This window comes from Salvelinus alpinus, chromosome 23, assembly GCF_045679555.1.
Source record: "Salvelinus alpinus chromosome 23, SLU_Salpinus.1, whole genome shotgun sequence".
Lineage (NCBI taxonomy): Eukaryota > Metazoa > Chordata > Actinopteri > Salmoniformes > Salmonidae > Salvelinus > Salvelinus alpinus.
The window spans coordinates 44,592,933-44,615,097 of NC_092108.1; the positions used below are offsets into that span (position 1 = coordinate 44,592,933).

Here is a 22,165-nt window from a genome sequence, read left to right on the forward strand (position 1 = left end):
TTGGGCTCCACTAGGCTACAGCATACAAGTGTCTAGTGTATCCTCAGGTTACGAATGAACTGTACAAATTAGTTCAATCGTGGCCTGGGGTGGTCTTGCGGTTAGAGCGTTCAGCGTGCACATACAGTGCTTTCAGAAAGTATGCATACCCCTTAACTTATTGCACGTTTTTGTTGTGTTACAGCCTGAATTGAAAATGGATTACTTTTATTTTTCTCTCACCCATATACACACACAATACCACATAATGATAAAGTGAAAACATCTTTGGAGAAATGTTTGCAAATTTATTGAAAATGAAATACAGAAATATCTGATTTACATAATTATTCACACCCCTGAGTCAATATATGTTAGAATCACCTTTGGCAGCAATTACAGCTGGGAGCCTTTCTGGGTGAGTTTCTAAGAGCTTTGTACAATATTTGCACATTCAGATTCATTTTTAATTCTTCAAGCTCTGTCAAGTCGGACAGCCATAGATTTTCAAGACGATTTAAGTCAAAACTGTGACTAGGCCACTCTGGAACTTTCAATATCGTTTTGGTAAGCAACAGTGTATATTTGGCCTTGTGTTTCAGGTTATTGTCCTGCTGAAGGGTATATTTGTGTCCCAGTGTCACGACTTCAACCGAGGCAGGCTCTCCTTCCCGTTCGGGTGGCGCTCGGCGGTCGTCGTCACCGGCCTACTAGCTGCCACTGACTCTTTTTCCTCCCCCTCCTTATGTGTTTATTTGTATCACCTGGTTTGGGGTAATTGGCAATTAGTGTGGCTTTATTAGCCAGCCAGATTGTATGCTTCTTTGTGCGGGATTGTTCGTCTGTTGCTGTGGATTTCGGGAGTGGGTTTTGTATTGTGTACTGGGTTTGTCTCCCGTGTTAGCAGACAGGTGTTTATGACACCCAGTAAGTCCGTGTTGGACATTTTGGTTTGCCGGTTAGGCATTAAATATCACCGCATTGAAGCTCTGCTGTTCCTGCGTCTGATTTCACACCCCACCGACACCCAGGTCGTTACACCCAGTGTCTTTTGGAAAGCAGACTGAACCAGGTTTTCCGCTAGTATGTTTGCCTGTGCTTAGCTCTATTCCGTTTCTTTTTATCCTAAAGAACTCCCTAGTGCTTGCCAATGACAAGCATACCCATAACATGAAGCAGCCATATTTTCAAGCCATGCTTGAATATATGAAGAGTGGCACTCAGTGATGTGTTGTGTTGAATCTGTCCCAAACATAACAATTTGTATTTAGGACATAACGTTCATTTCTTTGACAATTTTTTTGCAGTTTTACTTTCGTGCCTCGTTGGAAACGGGATGCAAGTTTCGGAATATTTATATTCTCTACAGGCTTCATTCTTTTCACTCTGTCATTTAGATTCGTATTGTGGGGAAACTACAATGTTGTTGGTCCATCTTCAGATTTCTCCTATCACAGCCATTCAATTCTGTAACTGTTTGAAAGTCACCATTGGCCTCATGGTGAAGTCCCTAAACGGTTTCCTTCCTATCTGTCAACAGAGTTAGGAAGGGCGCCTGTATCGCTGTATTGTATTGATACACCATCCAAAGTGTAATTAATAACTTCACCATGCTCAAAGGTATATTCAGTGTCTGCTTTTTACATGTTTTACCCATTTACCAATATGTGCCCTTCTTTGCGAGGCATTGGAAAAACTCCATGGTCTTTGTGGTTGAATCTGTGTTTGAAATTCACTGCTCGACTGAGGGACCTTACAGATAATTGTATGTGTGGGGTACAGACATAACGTGGTCATTCAAAAATCATGTTAAACGCTATTATTGTACACAGAATGAGTCCATTCATCTTATTACGTGATTTGTTAAGCACATTTTCACTCCTGAAATGATTTAGGCTTGCCATAACAAAGGGGTTGAATACTTATAATCAATTTCAGCTTTTAATTTTTTATTAATTTGTAAACATGTTTATATGTGAAAACTACTTCTAAGGAGCATACATTCAGTTGTTCCGAACACACTTCACTCGCACTAAAAAGGGAGGCTCGCTCGGCTGGTGCTAGCACCTGCACAGATCCAATCCACAGCTGAAACGCAGATGAAGGTGTTTACATGTCCTAATAATTTGGACTCTATGTGCATGCCATGTGATGAATGTAAATCTTATGCATTTTCTAGACTGAATCAGGTAGTCTCTTAGGCCCACAGAGGCATGTCGACGCACAGCTCTTGGCTCTGGTCGGTGACGGTCATCACGTCGATGTTGATGCCGTTGGAGGTGAACACGTTGTACAGCTCCCCCAGTTTCTCCTTAGAGAGGGTTGGCTCTCTGCTCAGGATCCAGGCAAAGTCCACGTGGAAGGCGCACAGGTATTCGGTGCAGCTGTAGACCACAGAGTGGCCCTCGTAGTCAGTGGACAACACCCAGTAGGGGCCAGGGGAAGAGTCTGCAGGAGAGGAAAACATATATTCAAATACATACAGTAGACATCAGACCAGACATGGGTCGAAGACAGACAACATAAAATGTCAAATGGACTTATATAGGTCAACCTCACAAGAATATTGAGAGAAATATATTAGAGGTATGTTTACCCTCGAAGAAGCTGACTTCCAGCTTGGCGGGCTCAGAGGGGTCCTTGGCCTTAGCATAGCCAGTAATTGCATTGACAGTGTTGTTAGCCCTGAGAGAAAAAGGGAGAGAGAGAGGTTAAACGCATTTAACAATGGCGTTTTGTGAGGCCTACTTACTCATGGGCCCCTATTCAATCAATAGTAGATAAAGGAAAGCAGCACTTGCACGTTCACTCTGAATGTTCATGCTGTATCTGAGGTGATAACCTTGTTATTAACCGAGTCACCCCCACGCAAGCTGTGAACATTTTCATTGGATATTGACATCCCACCCATTTTTAAAGTTACCATTCTGAGTAAACCCACAGTGCGGTTTTCCTTTAACTGTAGTTGATTGAATAGGAGCCTCGGACATGGGTTATTAAATTGCAGTCTGCTCTCATGTAAAAAGTAGTTACATTTCACTAAACTATTCCTTTAAAGTTAGTCAGCGATTCATGAAGTTAACAGCAATATCGGATCGATTTCCACGACAACTAACAGCATTGAAGCGCAATGATCAACTTCTCTGCTGTTTCAGAAACTATCACATTGTAGCTATCGAAGCTAACCCGTGCACAGGCGCAGATGCTCTGAGATTCTCTGGGTGCATCGTCTTGCGTTGTGCTCATCTGGATCTACGGTGCTGCTCGTGGCAACGTCATATCGCCGAGTCTCAGTTTAAATGTACAAACATTTTATTTTGTTGAACAATCTCTTAAATGTACATACAGCAGCTCCCTGTTGAGCACACCAACTACTCCGGGGCTCTTCAAGGAGTAGGTGGCAGTGCTGCACTCGCCCTTCTGGAAGATGGCAGGGAGCTTCTGGATCTCATACCACTTGCCCAGATACTGTACCAAAGACAAAGATACAAGTTTACATGACAATTTTATGATATGGAATGGCTTAGTGCTCTGGGGTTAGGTTTCCCCCAGGAATAGATCTAGGTTAGGGTTAGGATAAGGGTCAAGGTTAGGGTTGGAGCTAGGGTTAATAGATGGATAGTTTAAATGTTACTGATAGTCTAGAGCATCTACAGATGAACTATCCAAATAAAGTGTTACCCAGTTACTACACATGCATAGGAGCAACTTCAGGGACACTTTATTTGGATAGTCCATCTGAGGAGGGTCTACAGACTATTAGTAACAGTTCACCGATCTACTAACCCTAGCTCTAACCCTAATCTTAACCCTTCACCCTAGCCCTTACCTTAACCCTTATTCTAATACTAACCCTAACTGTAACCTTAGTAAGCAGTTGCTTATCAACAGATTTGTTGATAGTAAGATGGAAAATCCAGACTATCCAAATAAAATGTGACCACAACTTAACATACAGTAATAAGAGTTTGGTATAGTCACCCTGGCGGTGTCAAAGTTAGTCTGGACGGGGGGTTGGGGGCATTTTCCAGGGCGGAAGGTCTGGGCGTTAGCTGCCAGAACGGACAGCAGAGTCAGAGACAAAACCTGTAGAGCCTGCATCTTGGGGTCTGTAGAGCAAAAGAGAGATGAGTAGAGACAATGTCAGCAACTTCATTGGAGGACAATGACAAATGACTTCAAATATACAGTACTTCATTCAAAATCAAAACATTTGAAATCAAATCACATTTTATTGGTCGCGTACACATATTTGGCAGATGTTAATCACGGGTGTAGCAAAATGCTTATGTTCCTAGCTCCAACAGTGCAGTAATACCTAACAATACAAAACAATACACACTAGATATTAAAAGAAAGGAATTAAGAAATATATGAATATTTAGGAAACAGAAACGGGAGCAATTCTCAGACTCTGATCAAGCAATGTACATTTTACGTCAGAATGGTGCTACAAATAACAACTTGCACTTACCTTCACGTGTTCAGATGTTCAACCTGGTTACAGTAATGTTCAGTGGGTTACAGACACCTATTTATATGTATTGGAGTGGGGGTGGCATGGTGGCGGGGTGCGTGAGAGCTTGGCACCTGTTCAAATGGCTATTATAGAAACAAACTCCTTGCCGACTCTGCTAATGACTGACATATTTGTGCTTTCGGTTGTTACACGAGTGGAATAATATGCCATTTAGAAGATGCTTTAATCCAAACCGATTTACAGTAGTGAGTGCATGCATTGTCTTGTGTGTGACCCACAGTGGGAATCAAACCCAAGATACTGCCATTGAAAGTGCCATGCTCTAGCAAAGTATGAAGTAATAACATGTTAGTACAGTGTTGTTAATAGTGTGATTACAGTGTTTCTACACAAGTATAAGAGTATCTTAACTTCCTACTACTTTCTTAGATATTGTACCATTGCACGACATTGCCAGCATTCAAGCTAAGACTTGCGTAGATGGGCAGTAAAACGTCTAATTTGAGCACCTCATCCATTTGAACACCATTATTGTATATATTTTTTTACTGGGGTTACAAATGAACTTAGGGTATATTGTGGTTCATTTTGTCTACTGTGAGATCCATTTTATAGAAGCACAAGCTCTCCCTCGCCCTCCATTTGGCAAATCTGACCATAATTATATCCTCCTGATTCCTGCTTACAAGCAAAAATTAAAGCAGGAAGCACCAGTAACTCGGTCCATAAAAAAGTGGTCAGACGAAACAGATGCTAAGCTACAGGACTGTTTTGCTAGCACAGATTGCAATATGTTCTGGGATTCTTCCGATGGCATTGAGGAGTACACCACATCAGTCACTGGCTTCATCAATAAGTGCATCGATGACGTCGTCCCCACAGTGACTGTACGTACATACCCCAACCAGAAGCTATGGATAACAGGCAACATCCGCACTGAGCTAAAGGGTAGAGCTGCCGGTTTCAAGGAGCGGGATTCTAACCCGGAAGCTTATCAGAAATCCCGCTATACCCTCTGACGAACCTTCAAACAGTAAAGCGTCAATACAGGACTAAGATGGAATCGTACTACACCGGCTCCGGCGCTCGTTGGATGGGGCAGGGCTTGCAAACTATTACAGACTACAAAGGGAAGCACAGCCGTGAGTTGCCCAGTGACACAAACCTACCAGAAGAGCTAAATTACATCTATGCTTTCTTCGAGGCAAATAACACTGAAACATGCATGAGAGCATCGGCAGATTCGGACGGCTGTGTGATCACGCTCTCCGAAGCCAATGTGAGTAAGACCTTTAAACAGGTCAATATTCACAAGGACGCAAGGCCATACGGATTACCAGGACGTGTACTCCGAGCATGCGCTGACCAACTGGCAAGTGTTTTCACTGACATTTTCAACCTCCCTGTCAGAGTCTGTAATACCAACATGTTTCAAGCAGACCACCATAGTCCCTGTGCCCAAGAACACTAAGGTAACTTGTCTTAATGACTACCGACCCGTAGCACTCACATCTGTAGCCATGAAGTGCTTTGAAAGGCTGGTCATGGCTCACATCAACACCATTATCCCAGAAACCCTAAACCCACTCTAATTTGCATACCGCCCCTACAGATCCACAGATGATGCAATCTCTATTGCACTCCACACTGCCCTTTCCCACCTGGACAAAAGGAACACCTATGTGAGAATGCTATTCATTGACTACAGCTCAGCGTTCAACACCATAGTGACCTCAAAGCTCATCACTAAGCTAAAGACCCTGGGACTAAACACCTCCCTTTGCAACTGGATCCTGGACTTCCTGACGGGCCAGCCCCAGGTGGTAAAAGTAGGTAGCAACACATCTGCCACGCTGATCCTCAGCACCCCCGGTCCCCTCAGGCGTGCGTGCTCAGTCCCCTCCTGTACTCCCTGTTCACTCATGACTGCACGGCCAGGCACGACTCCAACACCATCATTAAGTTTGCAGATGACACAACAGTGGTAGGCCTGATCACCGACAACGACGAGACAGCCTATAGGGAGGAGGTTAGAGACCTGACCGTGTGGTGCAAGGACAACAACCTCTCCCTCAATGTGATCAAGACAAAGGAGATGATTGTGGACTATAGGAAAAGGAGGACAGAGCATGCCCCCATTCTCAACCAACGATGCTGTAGTGGAGCAGGCTGAGAGCTTCAAGTTCCTTGGCATCCTCATCAACAACAAACTAACATGGTCCAAGCACACCAAGACAGTCGTTAAGATGGGACAACAAAACCTATTCCCCCTCAGGAGATTGAAAAGATTTGACATGGGTCCTCAGATCCTCAAAAGGTTCAACAGCTGCACCATCGAGAGCATCCTGACTGGTTGCATCACTGCCTGGTATGGCAACTGCTCAGCCTCCGACCACAAGGCACTACAGAGGGTAGTGCGTACGGCCCAGTACATCACTGGGGCCAAGCTTCCTGCCATCCGGGACCTCTATACCAGGCTGTGTCAGAGGAAGGCCCTAAAAATTGTCAAAGACTCCAGCCACCCTAGTCATAGACTGTTCTCTCTGCTAATGCATGGCAAGCAGTAAAGCGGTACCGGAGCGCCAAGTCTAGGTCCAATAGGCTTCTTAACAGCTTCTACCCCCAAGCCATAAGACTCCTAAACAGCTAATCTATAGGCTACCCTATAGATTAATCTATGCATCGTCACTTTAACTCTACCTACATGTACATATTACCTCAATTACCTCGACTACCCGGTACCCCCACACATTGACTTTGTACCGGTACCCCCTGTATATAGCCTCACTTCTATTTTACTGCTCCTGCTTAAATATTTGTTACTTTTTTTTCTCTATTTTCTCTTTTTTACTTAACATTTTCTCTTAAAACTTCTTAAACTATTGTTGGTTAAAGGCTTGTAAGTAAGCAGTTCACTGTAAGGTTGTATTCGGCGCATGTGACAAATAACATTTGATTTACTGTAGGCTGATTGATGGAACAGCTACTTCTATGTTAAAATGTTATGGGATGCATTTTCTCCATTGTTTTTGAAGGTAGGCCACTCTGGTAGGCCTACATCATGATCAAATAGCCACAGTAGCCTACTTGACCACTGTTAAAACTGTAACTTAAAGCGGGTACAGGCTCAGTGTTCCCAGTAAATGTGCGCTGGAAGTTGCACCGAACCTTCAAGTTTGTACTCAGCAGACCTGAAATTTGCTCAGAGGGAACATTGCTCTCATTCATGGTTGAGCTGCGCAATTACTGGTACCGTATAGGAGCATCATACTGCATGTTGGTTGTTCAATTATTATCGGTCAAATAGTCTGATTACTTGGGTTAGATTTAGGTTGTTTGTATGTCTCAAAACTAATACTTCGTATTAAAATGTTTTTTCTTCTGAAAAAATATTTTCAAAAATAAGATACAATTTTAACGAATGACGCTCGAGATGAGAAGCAGGTGCGGGGATCAAACATTTAATTAGGGACCGACATAGAACAAAACAGAAACAGCGTCAGCACTCGGGTAACACGGACATATGACAAATAATGCAGCAGCGGGGAACAGAGCTGGGGAACTGACAAATATAGGGGGGGTAATAAACAGGTGATTGAGTGACTCCAATATCGCTGATGCGCGTGACAAGGGAAGGCAGGTGTGCGTAAATGATGGTGGCAGGAGTGCCTAATGCAGGGCAGCCTGGCGCTCGAGGGAAGAGCGGGAGCAGGTGTGACAACAATAAAATAAACTATAACACGTGATTAATTATAACTGCCCAATCTGATATGAATCAACAGACATTTTTACATAGTTAGTCTGTTAGTTATGGGTAGATTCAACTCAGTTCACCATATTGTCACGACTTCCACCGAAGTCGTTTCCTCTCCATGTTCGGGCGGTGTTCGGCGATCGGCGTCACCGGTCATCGTCGATCCACTTTTCATTTTCCATTTGTTTTGTCTTGTCTTCCCACACACCTGGTTTCAATTCCATCATTACATGTTGTGTATTTAACCCTCTGTTCCCCCCATGTCCTTGTCCTAAATTGTTTATTGTAAGTGCTTGTGCACGTTATGTCTGGTGTGCGACGGGTTTTGTACCCATTGTATTGATTGTTTTGTTTACGGTGATTTTTATTATTAAACTGCGCCGTTGTAACACAGTTTTTGCTCTCCTGCGCCTGACTTCTCTGCCGCCAGTACGCACCCCTTACAGGGTATTATGTGTAGGCCAGTGACACAACATATCAATTTAAACCATTCTAAACTCAGGCTGTAAAACAACAAAATGTGGAAAAATGTGGACAGTCCAGTGGCATTTTACCTCCAATCTTGATAAGAAATGACCATACCAGACACTTTTAGATAACATAAATAGGAAACAAATAAAGTAATAACAGTCAGCAGGCTACACCAACATTAGTTCCCATTCATACAAAGTGTCAGGTAAATTACCACAGTAGATTTGCCGTGGTAAACAAGTACACTTTATTCTCTCTGTGCAGCAAACACTGGATAAGCCAGATGCTTCAAAGATTGAAACTATTTCAAGGCATTCTGACAAACCTCCAAACTGTAACAAGGGTTGATTGAGGCTTTTCCCGATGACACAAAGCATGTAAAACAAAACGTGAGGAAGACCCGGTAGAAGCTATTGATGATGATGAATGGATAGAGATATGTTTAAATGCACAGTCATGTTCATATAATCTTAGATATAAATGACTGCAGTTTAAGACCATCCATAGAATGTACTATATGCCAGTGTAACTGAATAACATGCACTTAGAAATGTCATTTCTCTGCTGGAGGTGGAAAACATAAAAGGGCACATTTTTGCATAAATTCTGGTCTTGTGAAGGCTGGCTAAATTCTGGCAGAGTATGTCATTTATCTCATTATGTCTACAGATTTTCCCTTGTCCCTGCTTTTGTTTGCTTGTAAATGTTGATACAGGAGACTGTTATCAAACGACACCGTGTATCCAAGCATCTAAGAAATGCATTGCCATTAATTGGAAGGTTGGTTATCCTCCCACAACGTCACAATGATGGCAGAAATGTCAAGTTATGTATCACTAGATTAAGGTTATACCGGGCAACTTTCATAAGGTCTGGATGCCTTATATGGAATACAGTCCGACAAAAGGAGTCTGTATTAAAAACACCTATTTAGCCTATCCCTAGTTGCTAGGCTGCTCAGTCCTAGCCTTGGGGGTCTACGGTCCTGTGGGTTGTCACTCTGTGCTTGGCATAATACACCCAAAAGCAATAATGAATGTTTCAATAAGATCCCAAAGCTGAGTAGGGTGTGTTGGGTTGGGGCACTGCAGGGTGGTGGACCCATAGGGACAGGATGGTGCGACCCAGCAATATTGTGTGCAAGTAAAAAAAGCTCTACAATACTATTAGGCCTATGAGATTAATTATATGGAGGATGTGCTGTTTCTGTGTGTTAATGTATATGTGTAGTTGTATGTGTGTGTTTTTTAAACTTTTGTTTCCAAACATTTCCAAAAATGTGGGATTTTTTTGGGGGGGGAGTTGAGGTATTGACTAGACTGGTGGGGGTCAGGCGTGCAGGTGGCTCGAGCTGGCTGGGAGTCTGGCTGAAATTTGATATAGAGGATGTCTTAATAAAGACAATCAAACCCACAAATGCTGATGCAGGCCAGTTTTATTGCTTCTTTAATCATCACAACAGTTTTCAGCTGTGCTAACATAATTGCAAAAGGGTTTTCCAATGATCAATTAGCCTTTTAAAATGATCAACTTGGATTAGCTAACACAACATACCATTGGAGCACTGGAGTCATGGTTGATAATGGGCCTCTGCCTCTGCCGTTTCCAGCTACAATAGTCAGTTACAACATTAACAATGTCTGCACTGTATTTCTGATCAATTTGATGTTATTTTAATGGGGGAAAAATGTGCTTTTCTTTCAAAAACAAGGACATTTCTAAGTGACCCCAAACTTTTGAGAGGTAGTGTATGTGTATATTTATTTCCTCTGTGTGTCTTTCTATGAATGTCTTACCTTCGTGTGTGTGTCTCTCTGCTCTGTCTCTAACAGTCCTGCCCTACTCGCCTTACTAGATCATCTCCACCGACTATGAGAACTCAGCTCTAGTCTATTCCTGTACCGATGTCCTGCGTCTGTTCCACATGGACTTTGCCTGGATCCTGGGGGCGCACACTCCCTCCCGCCGCCGTCGACAAAGCCAGGGAGATCTTCACAAGCAGCAACATTGATGTTAGCCGGATGGTCACTAGCAGGCAGCAGGGCTGTGACAAGACTCTTTGAGAGATGGAATAGAGTTTGATAGAGTAGATGGGGAACTTAGTAGACTTTTCCCACAGGGGAATTTTGTTTGCATCAACATAGTATGCAGAAGGGGGGGGGGGGGGGGGGGGGGTTGTTGTGACCTTATTTAAATGTTTATGTCAAACTAAAATCATGCGTATTCTCATTAGAGGCAATAAAGTACAAGGAAATCAATATCATGTGAGCTTGATTGATCTTGGACAGATGTCTACTGCCACCATGTGGTATACTGTCAAAAGAGAATGCCTGATAAATGCAGTCTTAAAGGCCCAGTGCAGTCAAAAACCAACATTTTCTGTTTTATGCAGTTGCTTACTAAACATATTGGCACCCTTGCACTTTTCTTAAATAAATACCTATTTCTTTTAAAATAAGTGGACATTTAGTAAAGCAAAAGGTCTCCACACCTTGTTATTGGATTTTAAACATTGCAGAACCAATTACATTTATGTCAACTTTATTTTACTATTTTAATTTAGCAAATGAATACAAATGGGATGGACAAAAGCTAGTACTTGATGGCACAGCCTTGGCCAAGATAATTGCCAGCAAATGCTTCTTGTAGCCATCAATGAGCTTGCTTCACCTTTCGATTGGCAATTTGGCCCAATCTTCATCAGCAAACTGCTCTAATTCTTTCATGTTTGAGGGGTGCCCTTCACCAACTGCTGTTTTCAGCTCTCGCCATAGGTTATGGATGTGATTCAGATCTCGTCTCTTCACTCCACAACAGAACAGTCAGACATTTCTTTAACCATTCCAGGGTGCTTTGTGTGGTTGTGGCTGTTGTCCTACTGGAAGACCCACAACCTTCAACAGAAAGATAGTTTTTGGACAATGGGTTTGCACTCCAAAACACTCCACCCAAAAACTCTATTTTGGTATTTGTTTCATGAGTCCATTGTTGACATAGTCCCTAACGGTTTTGCTTGTCAGCAATCAAGTTTTCTTTAAAAATACAGAAATCATCCCTGTATGATAGATGTAAAATTGTGCAACTAAAACATCCTCGGCAAAAACATCAAAAATTATTATATATTTCTTGAGTTATCTTAGATTCGTTCTGGGGATTTTGAGGAAGTGAAATAGGCTTGCGTGTCTACAGTGTCTCATGGGGGACAAACATCATTAACCAAATGCGGAATCGGTCAGGAAATCTAGTTTTTCTTCTTCTTCGGGAATGAGTTGGCGGATCGCATCCAACTTACAGGTGCATACACTGCCACCTACTGTACTAAAGTGTGAGGCCAGTCATGGGCGACCTACATTAAATTATCTTAATTATTCCTGTCCTAGAAGAAAAAATTGCACGACCTACTAACCCTAGTTCCAAACCACACCTAGTTCAGTTTCCCCCTCCCTATTCAGACCACTCCTGGACAGTCCTAGCAAAAGAAAAATTGCTCTTTGCTAAGAAGCTATTTTGCTTTATTTTTTAGGGACTAAATTGTTAGCCAGAAATGATTGATATTGAGATAAAAACAGCTACATTGGACATTTAATATGGACATTCCCCTACAGTGTTTTAATCCATCATATGGTCAAATTCAACATAGTCTTATACTCTGAAATACAATGTCAGTATAAATGTGCATGGGACTTCCATATAGCCTGTGCACACAGAGATATCCTGTATCTCTATTCTGTTGCATGCACGTTCCTTGTCTCCCCATCTGATATATTTGTAATGTGACACTGCATCAAACCAGCGACGGCACACTGCTAGTTAGCTAGCAAGGTAGTTTACTAAACATTCAAGTGTTAAAAAATACATTTGATTAATCTATGCCACTTAAAAGACCAATCAAACTCAACCATGATGAAGCCAGCAGTCGACAAGATATTCCCTGAAGGGAGCTGGGTCATACGTGGATCTTGATGAGGTTTGCAAACATTTGTTTTGCTTCAGAATTGTTAGTTAGCCAACTATCTAGATGTACTCTGCATGAACTCCGGTCCTCTGGCAGTCTCTATGGGGGTACCACAGGGTTCAATTCTCGGGCCGACTCTTTTCTCTGTATACATCAATGATGTTGCTCTTGCTGCGGGCGATTCCCTGATCCACCTCTACGCAGACGACACCATTCTATATACTTCCGGCCCTTCCTTGGACACTGTGCTATCTAACCTCCAAACGAGCTTCAATGCCATACAACACTCCTTCCGTGGCCTCCAACTGCTCTTAAACGCTAGTAAAACCAAATGCATGCTTTTCAACCGTTCGCTGCCTGCACCCGCACGCCCGACTAGCATCACCACCCTGGACGGTTCCGACCTAGAATATGTGGACATCTATAAGTACCTAGGTGTCTGGCTAGACTGCAAACTCTCCTTCCAGACTCATATCAAACATCTCCAATCCAAAATCAAAGCAAGAATCGGCTTTCTATTCCGCAACAAAGCCTCCTTCACTCACGCCGCCAAACTTACCCTAGTAAAACTGACTATCCTACCGATCCTCGACTTCGGCGATGTCATCTACAAAATAGCTTCCAATACTCTACTCAGCAAACTGGATGCAGTTTATCACAGTGCCATTCGTTTTGTTACTAAAGCACCTTATACGACCCACCACTGCGACCTGTATGCCCTAGTCGGCTGGCCCTCGCTACATGTTCGTCGTCAGACCCACTGGCTCCAGGTCATCTACAAGGCTATGCTAGGTAAAGTGCCGCCTTATCTCAGTTCACTGGTCACGATGGCTACACCCACCCGCAACACGCGCTCCAGCAGGTGTATCTCACTGATCATCCCTAAAGCCAAAACCTCATTTGGACGCCTTTCCTTCCAGTTCTCTGCTGCCTGCGACTGGAACGAATTGCAAAAATCTCTGAAGTTGGAGACTTTTATCTCCCTCAACAACTTTAAAAATCTGCTATCCGAGCAGCTAACCGATCGCTGCAGCTGTACATAGTCCATCTGTAAACTACCCACCCAATTTACCTACCTCACCCCCCATACTGCTTTTATTTATTTACTTTTCTGCTCTTTTGCACACCAGTATCTCTTCTTGCACATGATCATCTGATGATTTATCACTCCAGTGTTAATCTGCTAAATTGTAATTATTCGATTTATTGCCTACCTCATGCCTTTTGCACACATTGTATATAGATTCTCTTTTTCTACCATGTTATTGACTTGTTTATTGTTTACTCCATGTGTAACTCTGTGTTGTCTGTTCACACTGCTATGCTTTATCTTGGCCAGGTCGCAGTTGCAAATGAGAACTTGTTCTCAACTAGCCTACCTGGTTAAATAAAGGTGAAAAAAATAAAAAAATAAAAATGAACTCACACAAGAAGTAACCAAGCTCTATTTGGTTGTTGTAGGACATTTTTAGTTAGCTGGAGACTAGATTTCAAATCACATTTATTTAATTAAGTCAGCCAGGTAGTTAGCTAGCTTCCAACACAGAACTGTTGTAGATTAATACAGCTAGCTAACGTTAGCTAGCTACAACACTAGCTAGCTAGCTATTGAAGTAGAACAATATACTTATTGTACATTGTCAAAGAGAAACAGAAATGTGGCTTCTGCTTTAACCCTCTGGAACACACTCACTTAAAGGTTGGAGTACAGCGTCAGTCTTAGTTCGGCAAACCTTGGCCAGTTTGAGTGCTTTGCTCAGGGGTACAACGGCAGTTTATGGCATCTGGGATTTGATACCAACAACAACCCTCTGAGAGGCCCGCTTCTCTAACTAGGCTACCTTCCCCCAAAATGTCTGCTTGTTGAGTTTCTCTATCACCTTGTCACATGCTGCACTTTCTGTCCTGACAGGTGGTGGGAGTACAGAACTGCTGATGGACCTGGCCGCCAATGAAAAGGCAGTTCATGCAGACTTTTTCAATGGTAAGAAGAACACCTGTTAGGGTGAAAGAATACATTTACCGCTCACATTGTAAATGTTGAAATATCAATACCAGGGATGCACACTGTAGCAAACATCAAAAACGAGTTTCTATTGGCCAAATTCAGGTAGGTCCCTCCCTGTTTTCGTATGTTCTGTTTGATTCTGTTTGGTTTCTCATGAATACACCCCAGGGGTAGGCCTATCCTATTAAAATATGCTATACAAGTACTGCTGGTCTGTTCTGACAGATAATGAATTGCTCCCACTTTGTGTCCTACATCTAAATCAGTTCTAGATCTGAGGAGAATAATTAAAACCAGCAGTGGAACTGGCTTCTAGGTCCACATTTTAGTCATGTCGTTTGATACCGGAGCTCCTGGGCATGTGTCGAAATCGATAAGCAGTTTACTTCGAAACAGTGTGCCGATGCCTATATCACTTTATCAGAAGCATGTGATCAATGACGTTTGAAGCTTTGTTTCTTCAAACAACCACCTGATTGGTTTTGTATTGGTTTCAGTAGAAGATAAAAAGGATACTCTGTGCACGCGCTACAGCGTGTGGGACGTCATCTACAATAATTTGGCTGCTCTAAATTCTTTTGACCAGCAGGTGCCACTAGTGTACACTGTGTTGATCAAAGCCTCGTAATGAACCTATTTTCAACATAATTGGCTGGAAAGCCTCAATGCTTCAGGAATCCCTACGAGATTAGACTTTTCCTGATCTATATAGCCTACTACCATAGAAAGTGATGCTGCTGCATCCTTGTTTTTTACTGTCAGCTTATTGGATAGAGCCTCCAAGAAAATTAGCATGATTCATAAAGGTACACTACATAGCCTTCATCCCAGTGAGCAAAACTGTTTGCAATGATGTCTTTGAGGCGTCTTTTGTGTGACGTCATGGACAAGTTGTGTACTGACTATAAAAGTTTGTTTTCCAGATGTCTTTTTTAGTGATCAGAAAAAAGGTATTTAATTGACCAGTTAAGAACCAAAATATGACATCCGAGAAAGGTACGTATGTATATACTGTATTCTAGTGAAGACCTATCCTATTTAACTATTGCTGTACATGTAATATTCTTCAAATACTACATATTCTATCCATATACTGTCCATATTGTCTACACATCCCATCACACATATACTCCGGACCCCGACATTGCTCGTCCTAATATTTCTTAATTCCATTATTTTACTTTTTAGATTTGTGTGTATTGCTAGATATTAATGCACTGTTGGAGATAGGGACACAAGCATTTCACTAAACCTGCAATAACATTGCTAAATATGTGTAATAGACCAATAACGATTTGAGTGACGTGTCACATTTTCTGAACTATCTAGACAAATAATTGATTTCCTCTCACTCTGAGCTATGGAGAAGGCATATTTAAAGGGGACAGTCTAGCGATTTCAGCAATCGTGATTTCATCTCGGTGATTTAGAGCTCTCAACATGAAAAATACTAAATAGTTTTGTAGAATTGAAGCACGACTACTTTCTCTTGGCACAGAGGGACGAAATCACTTTGTGTTGTAAAGTAAAGTTGTAACGAGTCTGCAGTAGGGCTGGGCGGTAAAGTTCCCTCAAAACTGTGCGCAGTAGCCAGAAATATCAGCTCACAGAGAGAAAGAAGCATGAGATTGAATTTCACTCAACTTTCTAGAGCGGTGGTCACCAACTGGTTGATCGGGATCGATCTCCAAGGCATTTCTAGTCGATTGTATTGATTCGAGATACCTGCCAAAAGGTTGAACGTACGTATCATTAGGATCGTCAGAAAATCCATACGTAAATTGTTATGATTGTAAGAAAAGCCATGCGTGAAACATGAAACGTAAATGTGAAATTTAATCTATGAATATACAAACAGCATGTTACGATTACAGACCAACATTTTAGGCTTTGTAACGGCAGCCTTCCTCCTCTTCGTCTGAAGAGGAGGTGTAGCAGGGATCGGACCAAGACGCAGCGTAGTTAGTGCTCAACATGATTTAATGACAGACGATAACGTGAACACTTACAAAATACAAAAATAACAAACGTGGGAAACCGAAACAGTCCTCTCTGGTGAAATGAACACAAAGACAGGAAACAACCACCCACAAACCCCAACACAAAACAAGCCACCTAAATATGATTCCCAATCAAAGACAACACAAAACACCTGCCTCTGATTGAGAACCATATTAGGCCAAACATAGAAACAGACAAACTAGACACACAACATAGAACGCCCACCCAGCTCACGTCCTGACCAACACTAAAACAAGTAAAACACACAAGAACTATGGTCAGAACGTGACAGGCTTGAACAAATCTTGTGTTGCAATGCAATAATACGTGCAATAATACCTTTTGGGGTTTTGGCAGTTTCATCTCACCAACAAACAAAAAAGTACACCCAAAGGCCTGTGAGGAGTGCTACACGAAAAAGTATAACACAGTATAAAAAAAACGGAAGTCAGGGAAAACGGAAAGAGGTATCCTGCACATTAGCTCACAGGCCTCTAAATATAGCCTCAAATAAATTTTTCAACAAATAGTTGATGAAGCCTGTGCAGTGGCTGATAGAGAAAACAGATCTGGCAATGAGAATATGCTATAGATAGTCTTGACCCTTTCGGATACCTTGGCTATTTCGCTCAGGACAGATTATAGCCAAGACTTAATCAATATTTTGTTTTGTCTCATTTATTGATATAGCCTCTGTTTGATGGGGTTGTGCAACGGAAATGGCTATAACAAACCTACATACAGAGTGGAATTCACTAATACAACAGTCAAAATGCCTAATGTAAGGCTTACAGTCCATGCTCCCAAATACTTGAAAAAGTCTGATTAATTACGTTGCATTATCACCACAGTAGACCCACGCAGTTTTAAAAATAAATTCTGCAATTATATCTCCATGAAATAACACACAACAGGCATATACTGTGAGATTTCAAAACGTTTAAAACCATGACTAGAGAGAGACTGTCAACGAATACAGCAAACAGATGCTGTTTTTACGAGTGAGTTCATGTTTCTTACTCAGCACTGTCAACACCTTGTATTCAACACTTTTATAAGCCATAAAAAAAAACGTTCTTCCTATTTCCACTCAGCGCTACAACAAGCACAGCAGCAGTAATGAATGAGTAGGAAAGTGTACCTATAGGCTTGCGCTGTTATTATTAGCAGATTGGGTCGTTTTCAATATCAAGGAATATTTCACTTTCTCTGTTCACAGCATGTTTTGTGCACGAGGCAGAAATAATGCGGTGCGACTTGAGTTTCGCCAGCTGGAAGACGGTGTCCCTTTTTGGTCAGTGTCAGTGGAGGAAAGGGAGAGCGGAGGGATGTTGAGAGGCGGAGCCTCAGTCTGCTGCTCTGTCCCTCCACTGAGACTGACCATCAGATGTAGTCACCATCAACTCAGTAAAATAAAAAATTTAAATGTTCACTCAGTTGTGCTTCACAAGTAATACAACAATGGATCTATTACCGGTGTGATCATATAGCCTTTGATTCAAAGTGATCTTCAAAAGGTTAGTGACCACTGTTCTAGAGTTTTCCCTGTTGACACTATCAACGTTTCCCTTTACTGTGGCAATTGTGATTGAATCAACACAATATTTGCAAGAGATTTGTTGTGGGCAGAACAAATCGGAGTAGGATTCTATTGCATTGACATGCACTACTCAGCCAGTACTCTACACAGACCTGTGCTCCTACATGCAAATAGACCATTGCCATATGGATCTGTGTTTATAGCATGAGACAGGCTTGAATAAGCTAAGTAGCCAGTAAGCAGAGGGTAGCATAATGCGTTTGTTTCTCTGTAATAGTGGTACGGGAATATTAATTCCTTTTATTTTGTAAAGTGGTTTCTTGCATCAAACAACACAACATTTCCAGTCACCTCATTGTCTGAAGGACAAGTGGATTAACAGGTTCATGTCAAGCCCTGCATGTTTTTCTTTCTCCAAAAGTCTCATGGAATGTAGGCCAACATTGAACACCACAAATTGGCTGCTATTGTAGGCTGAATGATAGAACAGCTATTTCCATGTTAAAATGTTATGTGATGCATTTTCTCTATTGTTTTTGATGGTAGGCCACACTGGTAGGCCTACTGTCACGTTCGTCGTCGTGAGGAGACCAAGGCTCAGCGTGATATGAATACATATTCTTTAATAAACGAAGAAACACTAAACAAACTAACAAAACGAATGTGAAGCTATAAACAACGAGTGCTGACATGCAACTCCACATAGACAATAACCCACAAACCAAACTGGAAAATTGCAACCTAAATAGGATCCCCAATCAGAGACAACGATAAACAGCTGCCCCTGATTGGGAACCAATTCAGGCCACCATAGACCTACATATGCCTAGACTACACCCACACACCTAGACATACAAAAACCCTAGACAATACAAAAAAAATCATACCCACCCTCGTCACACCCTGACCTAACCAAAATAATACCGAAAACATAGAATACTAAGGTCAGGGCGTGACAGTTAACAAGAAATGTGTGGAGTGGGTGAAAAACGAGTTTTAATGACTCCAACCTAAGTGTATGTAAACTGCCGACTTCAACTGTATATTGCCATTTTGCTCAAAGGTTGAGAAGTCCCTCCTAGACAGTTGCAGTCTCCATATGGTACATGGATATATATATATACAGTGGGGAGAACAAGTATTTGATACACTGCCGATTTTGCAGGTTTTCCTACTTACAAAGCATGTAGAGGTCTGTAATTTTTATCATAGGTACACTTCAACTGTGAGAGACGGAATCTAAAACAAAAATCCAGAAAATCACATTGTATGATTTTTAAGTAATTCATTTGCATTTTATTGCATGACATAAGTATTTGATCACCTACCAACCAGTAAGAATTCCAGCTCTCACAGACCTGTTAGTTTTTCTTTAAGAAGCCCTCCTGTTCTCCACTCATTACCTGTATTAACTGCACCTGTTTGAACTCGTTACCTGTATAAAAGACACCTGTCCACACACTCAATCAAACAGACTCCAACCTCTCCACAATGGCCAAGACCAGAGAGCTGTGTAAGGACATCAGGGATAAAATTGTAGACCTGCACAAGGCTGGGATGGGCTACAGGACAATAGGCAAGCAGCTTGGTGAGAAGGCAACAACTGTTGGCGCAATTATTAGAAAATAGAAGAAAATAGAAGAAGTTCAAGATGATGGTCAATCACCCTCGGTCTGGGGCTCCATGCAAGATCTCACCTCGTGGGGCATCAATGATCATGAGGAAGGTGAGGGATCAGCCCAGAACTACACGGCAGGACCTGGTCAATGACCTGAAGAGAGCTGGGACCACAGTCTCAAAGAAAACCATTAGTAACACACTACGCCGTCATGGATTAAAATCCTGCAGCGCACACAAGGTCCCCCTGCTCAAGCAGGCGCATGTCCAGGCCCGTCTGAAGTTTGCCAATGACCATCTGGATGATCCAGAGGAGGAATGGGAGAAGGTCATGTGGTCTGATGATTCAAAAATAGAGCTTTTTGGTCTAAACTCCACTCGCCGTGTTTGGAGGAAGAAGAAGGATGAGTACAACCCCAAGAACACCATCCCAACCGTGAAGCATGGAGGTGGAAACATCATTCTTTGGGGATGCTTTTCTGCAAAGGGGACAGGACGACTGCACCGTATTGAGGGGAGGATGGATGGGGCCATGTATTGCGAGATCTTAGCCAACAACCTCCTTCCCTCAGTAAGAGCATTGATGATGGGTCGTGGCTGGGTCTTCCAGCATGACAACGACCCGAAACACACACCCAGGGCAACTAAGGAGTGGCTCCGTAAGAAGTATCTCAAGGTCCTGGAGTGGCCTAGCCAGTCTCCAGACCTAAACCCAATAGAAAATCTTTGGAGGGAGCTGAAAGTCCGTATTGCCCAGCGACAGCCCCGAAACCTGAAGGATCTGGAGAAGGTCTGTATGGAGGAGTGGGCCAAAATCCCTGCTGCAGTGTGTGCAAACCTGGTCAAGAACTACAGGAAACGTATGATCTCTGTAATTGCAAACAAAGGATTCTGTACCAAATATTAAGTTCTGCTTTTCTGATGTATCAAATACTTATGTCATGCAATAAAATGCTAATTAATTACTTAAAAATCATACAATGTGATTTTCTGGATTTTTGTTTTAGATTCCGTCTCTCACAGTTGAAGTGTACCTATGATAAAAATTACAGACCTCTACATGCTTTTTAAGTAGGAAAATCTGCAAAATCGGCAGTGTATCAAATACTTGTTCTCCCCACTGTATATATATACATATATATATACAGTGGGGAGAACAAGTATTTGATACACTGCCGATTTTGAAGGTTTTCCTACTTACAAAGCATGTAGAGGTCTGTAATTTTTATCATAGGTACACTTCAACTGTGAGAGACGGAATCTAAAACAAAAATCCAGAAAATCACATTGTATGATTTTTAAGTAATTAATTTGCATTTTATTGCATGACATAAGTATTTGATACATCAGAAAAGCAGAACTTAATATTTGGTACAGAAACCCTTGTTTGCAATTACAAAGATCATACGTTTCCTGTAGTTATTGACCAGGTTTGCACACACTGCAGCAGGGATTTTGGCCCACTCCTCCATACATACCTTCTCCAGATCCTTCAGGTTTCGGGGCTGTCGCTGGGCAATACGGACGTTCAGCTCCCTCCAAAGATTTTCTATTGGGTTCAGGTCTGGAGACTGGCTAGGCCACTCCAGGACCTTGAGATGCTTCTTACGGAGCCACTCCTTAGTTGCCCTGGCTGTGTGTTTCGGGTCGTTGTCATGCTGGAAGATCCAGCCACGACCCATCTTCAATGCTCTTACTGAGGGAAGGAGGTTTTTGGCCAAGATCTCGCAATACATGGCCCCATCCATCCTCCCCTCAATACGGTGCAGTCGTCCTGTCCCCTTTGCAGAAAAGCATCCCCAAAGAATTATGTTTCCACCTCCATGCTTCACGGTTGGGAGGGTGTTCATGGGGTTGTACTCAACCTTCTTCTTCCTCCAAACACGGCGAGTGGAGTTTAGACCAAAAAGCTCTATTTTTGTCTCATCAGACCACATGACCTTCTCCCATTCCTCCTCTGGATCATCCAGATGGTCATTGGCAAACTTCAGACGGGCCTGGACATGCGCTGGCTTGAGCAGGGGGACCTTGCGTGCGCTGCAGGATTTCAATCCATGACGGCGTAGTGTGTTACTAATGGTTTTCTTTGAGACTGTGGTCCCAGCTCTCTTCAGGTCATTGACCAGGTCCTGCCGTGTAGTTCTGGGCTGATCCCTCACCTTCCTTATGATCATTGATGCCCCACGAGGTGAGATCTTGCATGGAGCCCCAGACCGAGGGTGGTTGACCGTCATCTTCAACTTCTTCCATTTTCTAATAATTGCGCCAACAGTTGTTGCCTTCTCACCAAGCTGCTTGCCTATTGTCCTGTAGCCCATCCCAGCCTTGTGCAGGTCTACAATTTTATCCCTGATGTCCTT

At 42.4% G+C, this 22,165-nt stretch overlaps 1 protein-coding gene across 1 annotated transcript; it reads right to left on the bottom strand.

Moving 5' to 3' along the window:
• Positions 1–1,893: 1,893 nt before the first annotated feature.
• On the bottom strand, positions 1,894–4,529 carry LOC139551355 (apolipoprotein D-like). The gene is made up of 5 exons (XM_071362845.1): positions 4,454–4,529; positions 3,961–4,088; positions 3,326–3,447; positions 2,576–2,664; positions 1,894–2,427 (listed from the first exon to the last, which is right to left on the bottom strand). Exons 2-5 carry the CDS (start codon positions 4,078–4,080, stop codon positions 2,177–2,179), a joined length of 582 nt encoding a protein of 193 aa, XP_071218946.1. The 5' UTR covers positions 4,081–4,088; positions 4,454–4,529; the 3' UTR covers positions 1,894–2,176.
• Positions 4,530–22,165: the final 17,636 nt, after the last annotated feature.

What these genes read in the sequence shown, in the direction of transcription:
- LOC139551355 (XM_071362845.1), bottom strand. Translation starts at nt 4,080, where the DNA reads ATGCAGGCTCTACAGGTTTTGTCTCTGACTCTGCTGTCCGTTCTGGCA. An exon ending in CTAACTTTGACACCGCCAGG is followed by an intron (nt 3,448 to 3,960) that starts GTGACTATACCA and finishes TCTTTGGTACAG; the next exon opens with TATCTGGGCAAGTGGTATGA. An exon ending in GTGCTCAACAGGGAGCTGCT is followed by an intron (nt 2,665 to 3,325) that starts GTATGTACATTT and finishes TTTTTCTCTCAG; the next exon opens with GGCTAACAACACTGTCAATG.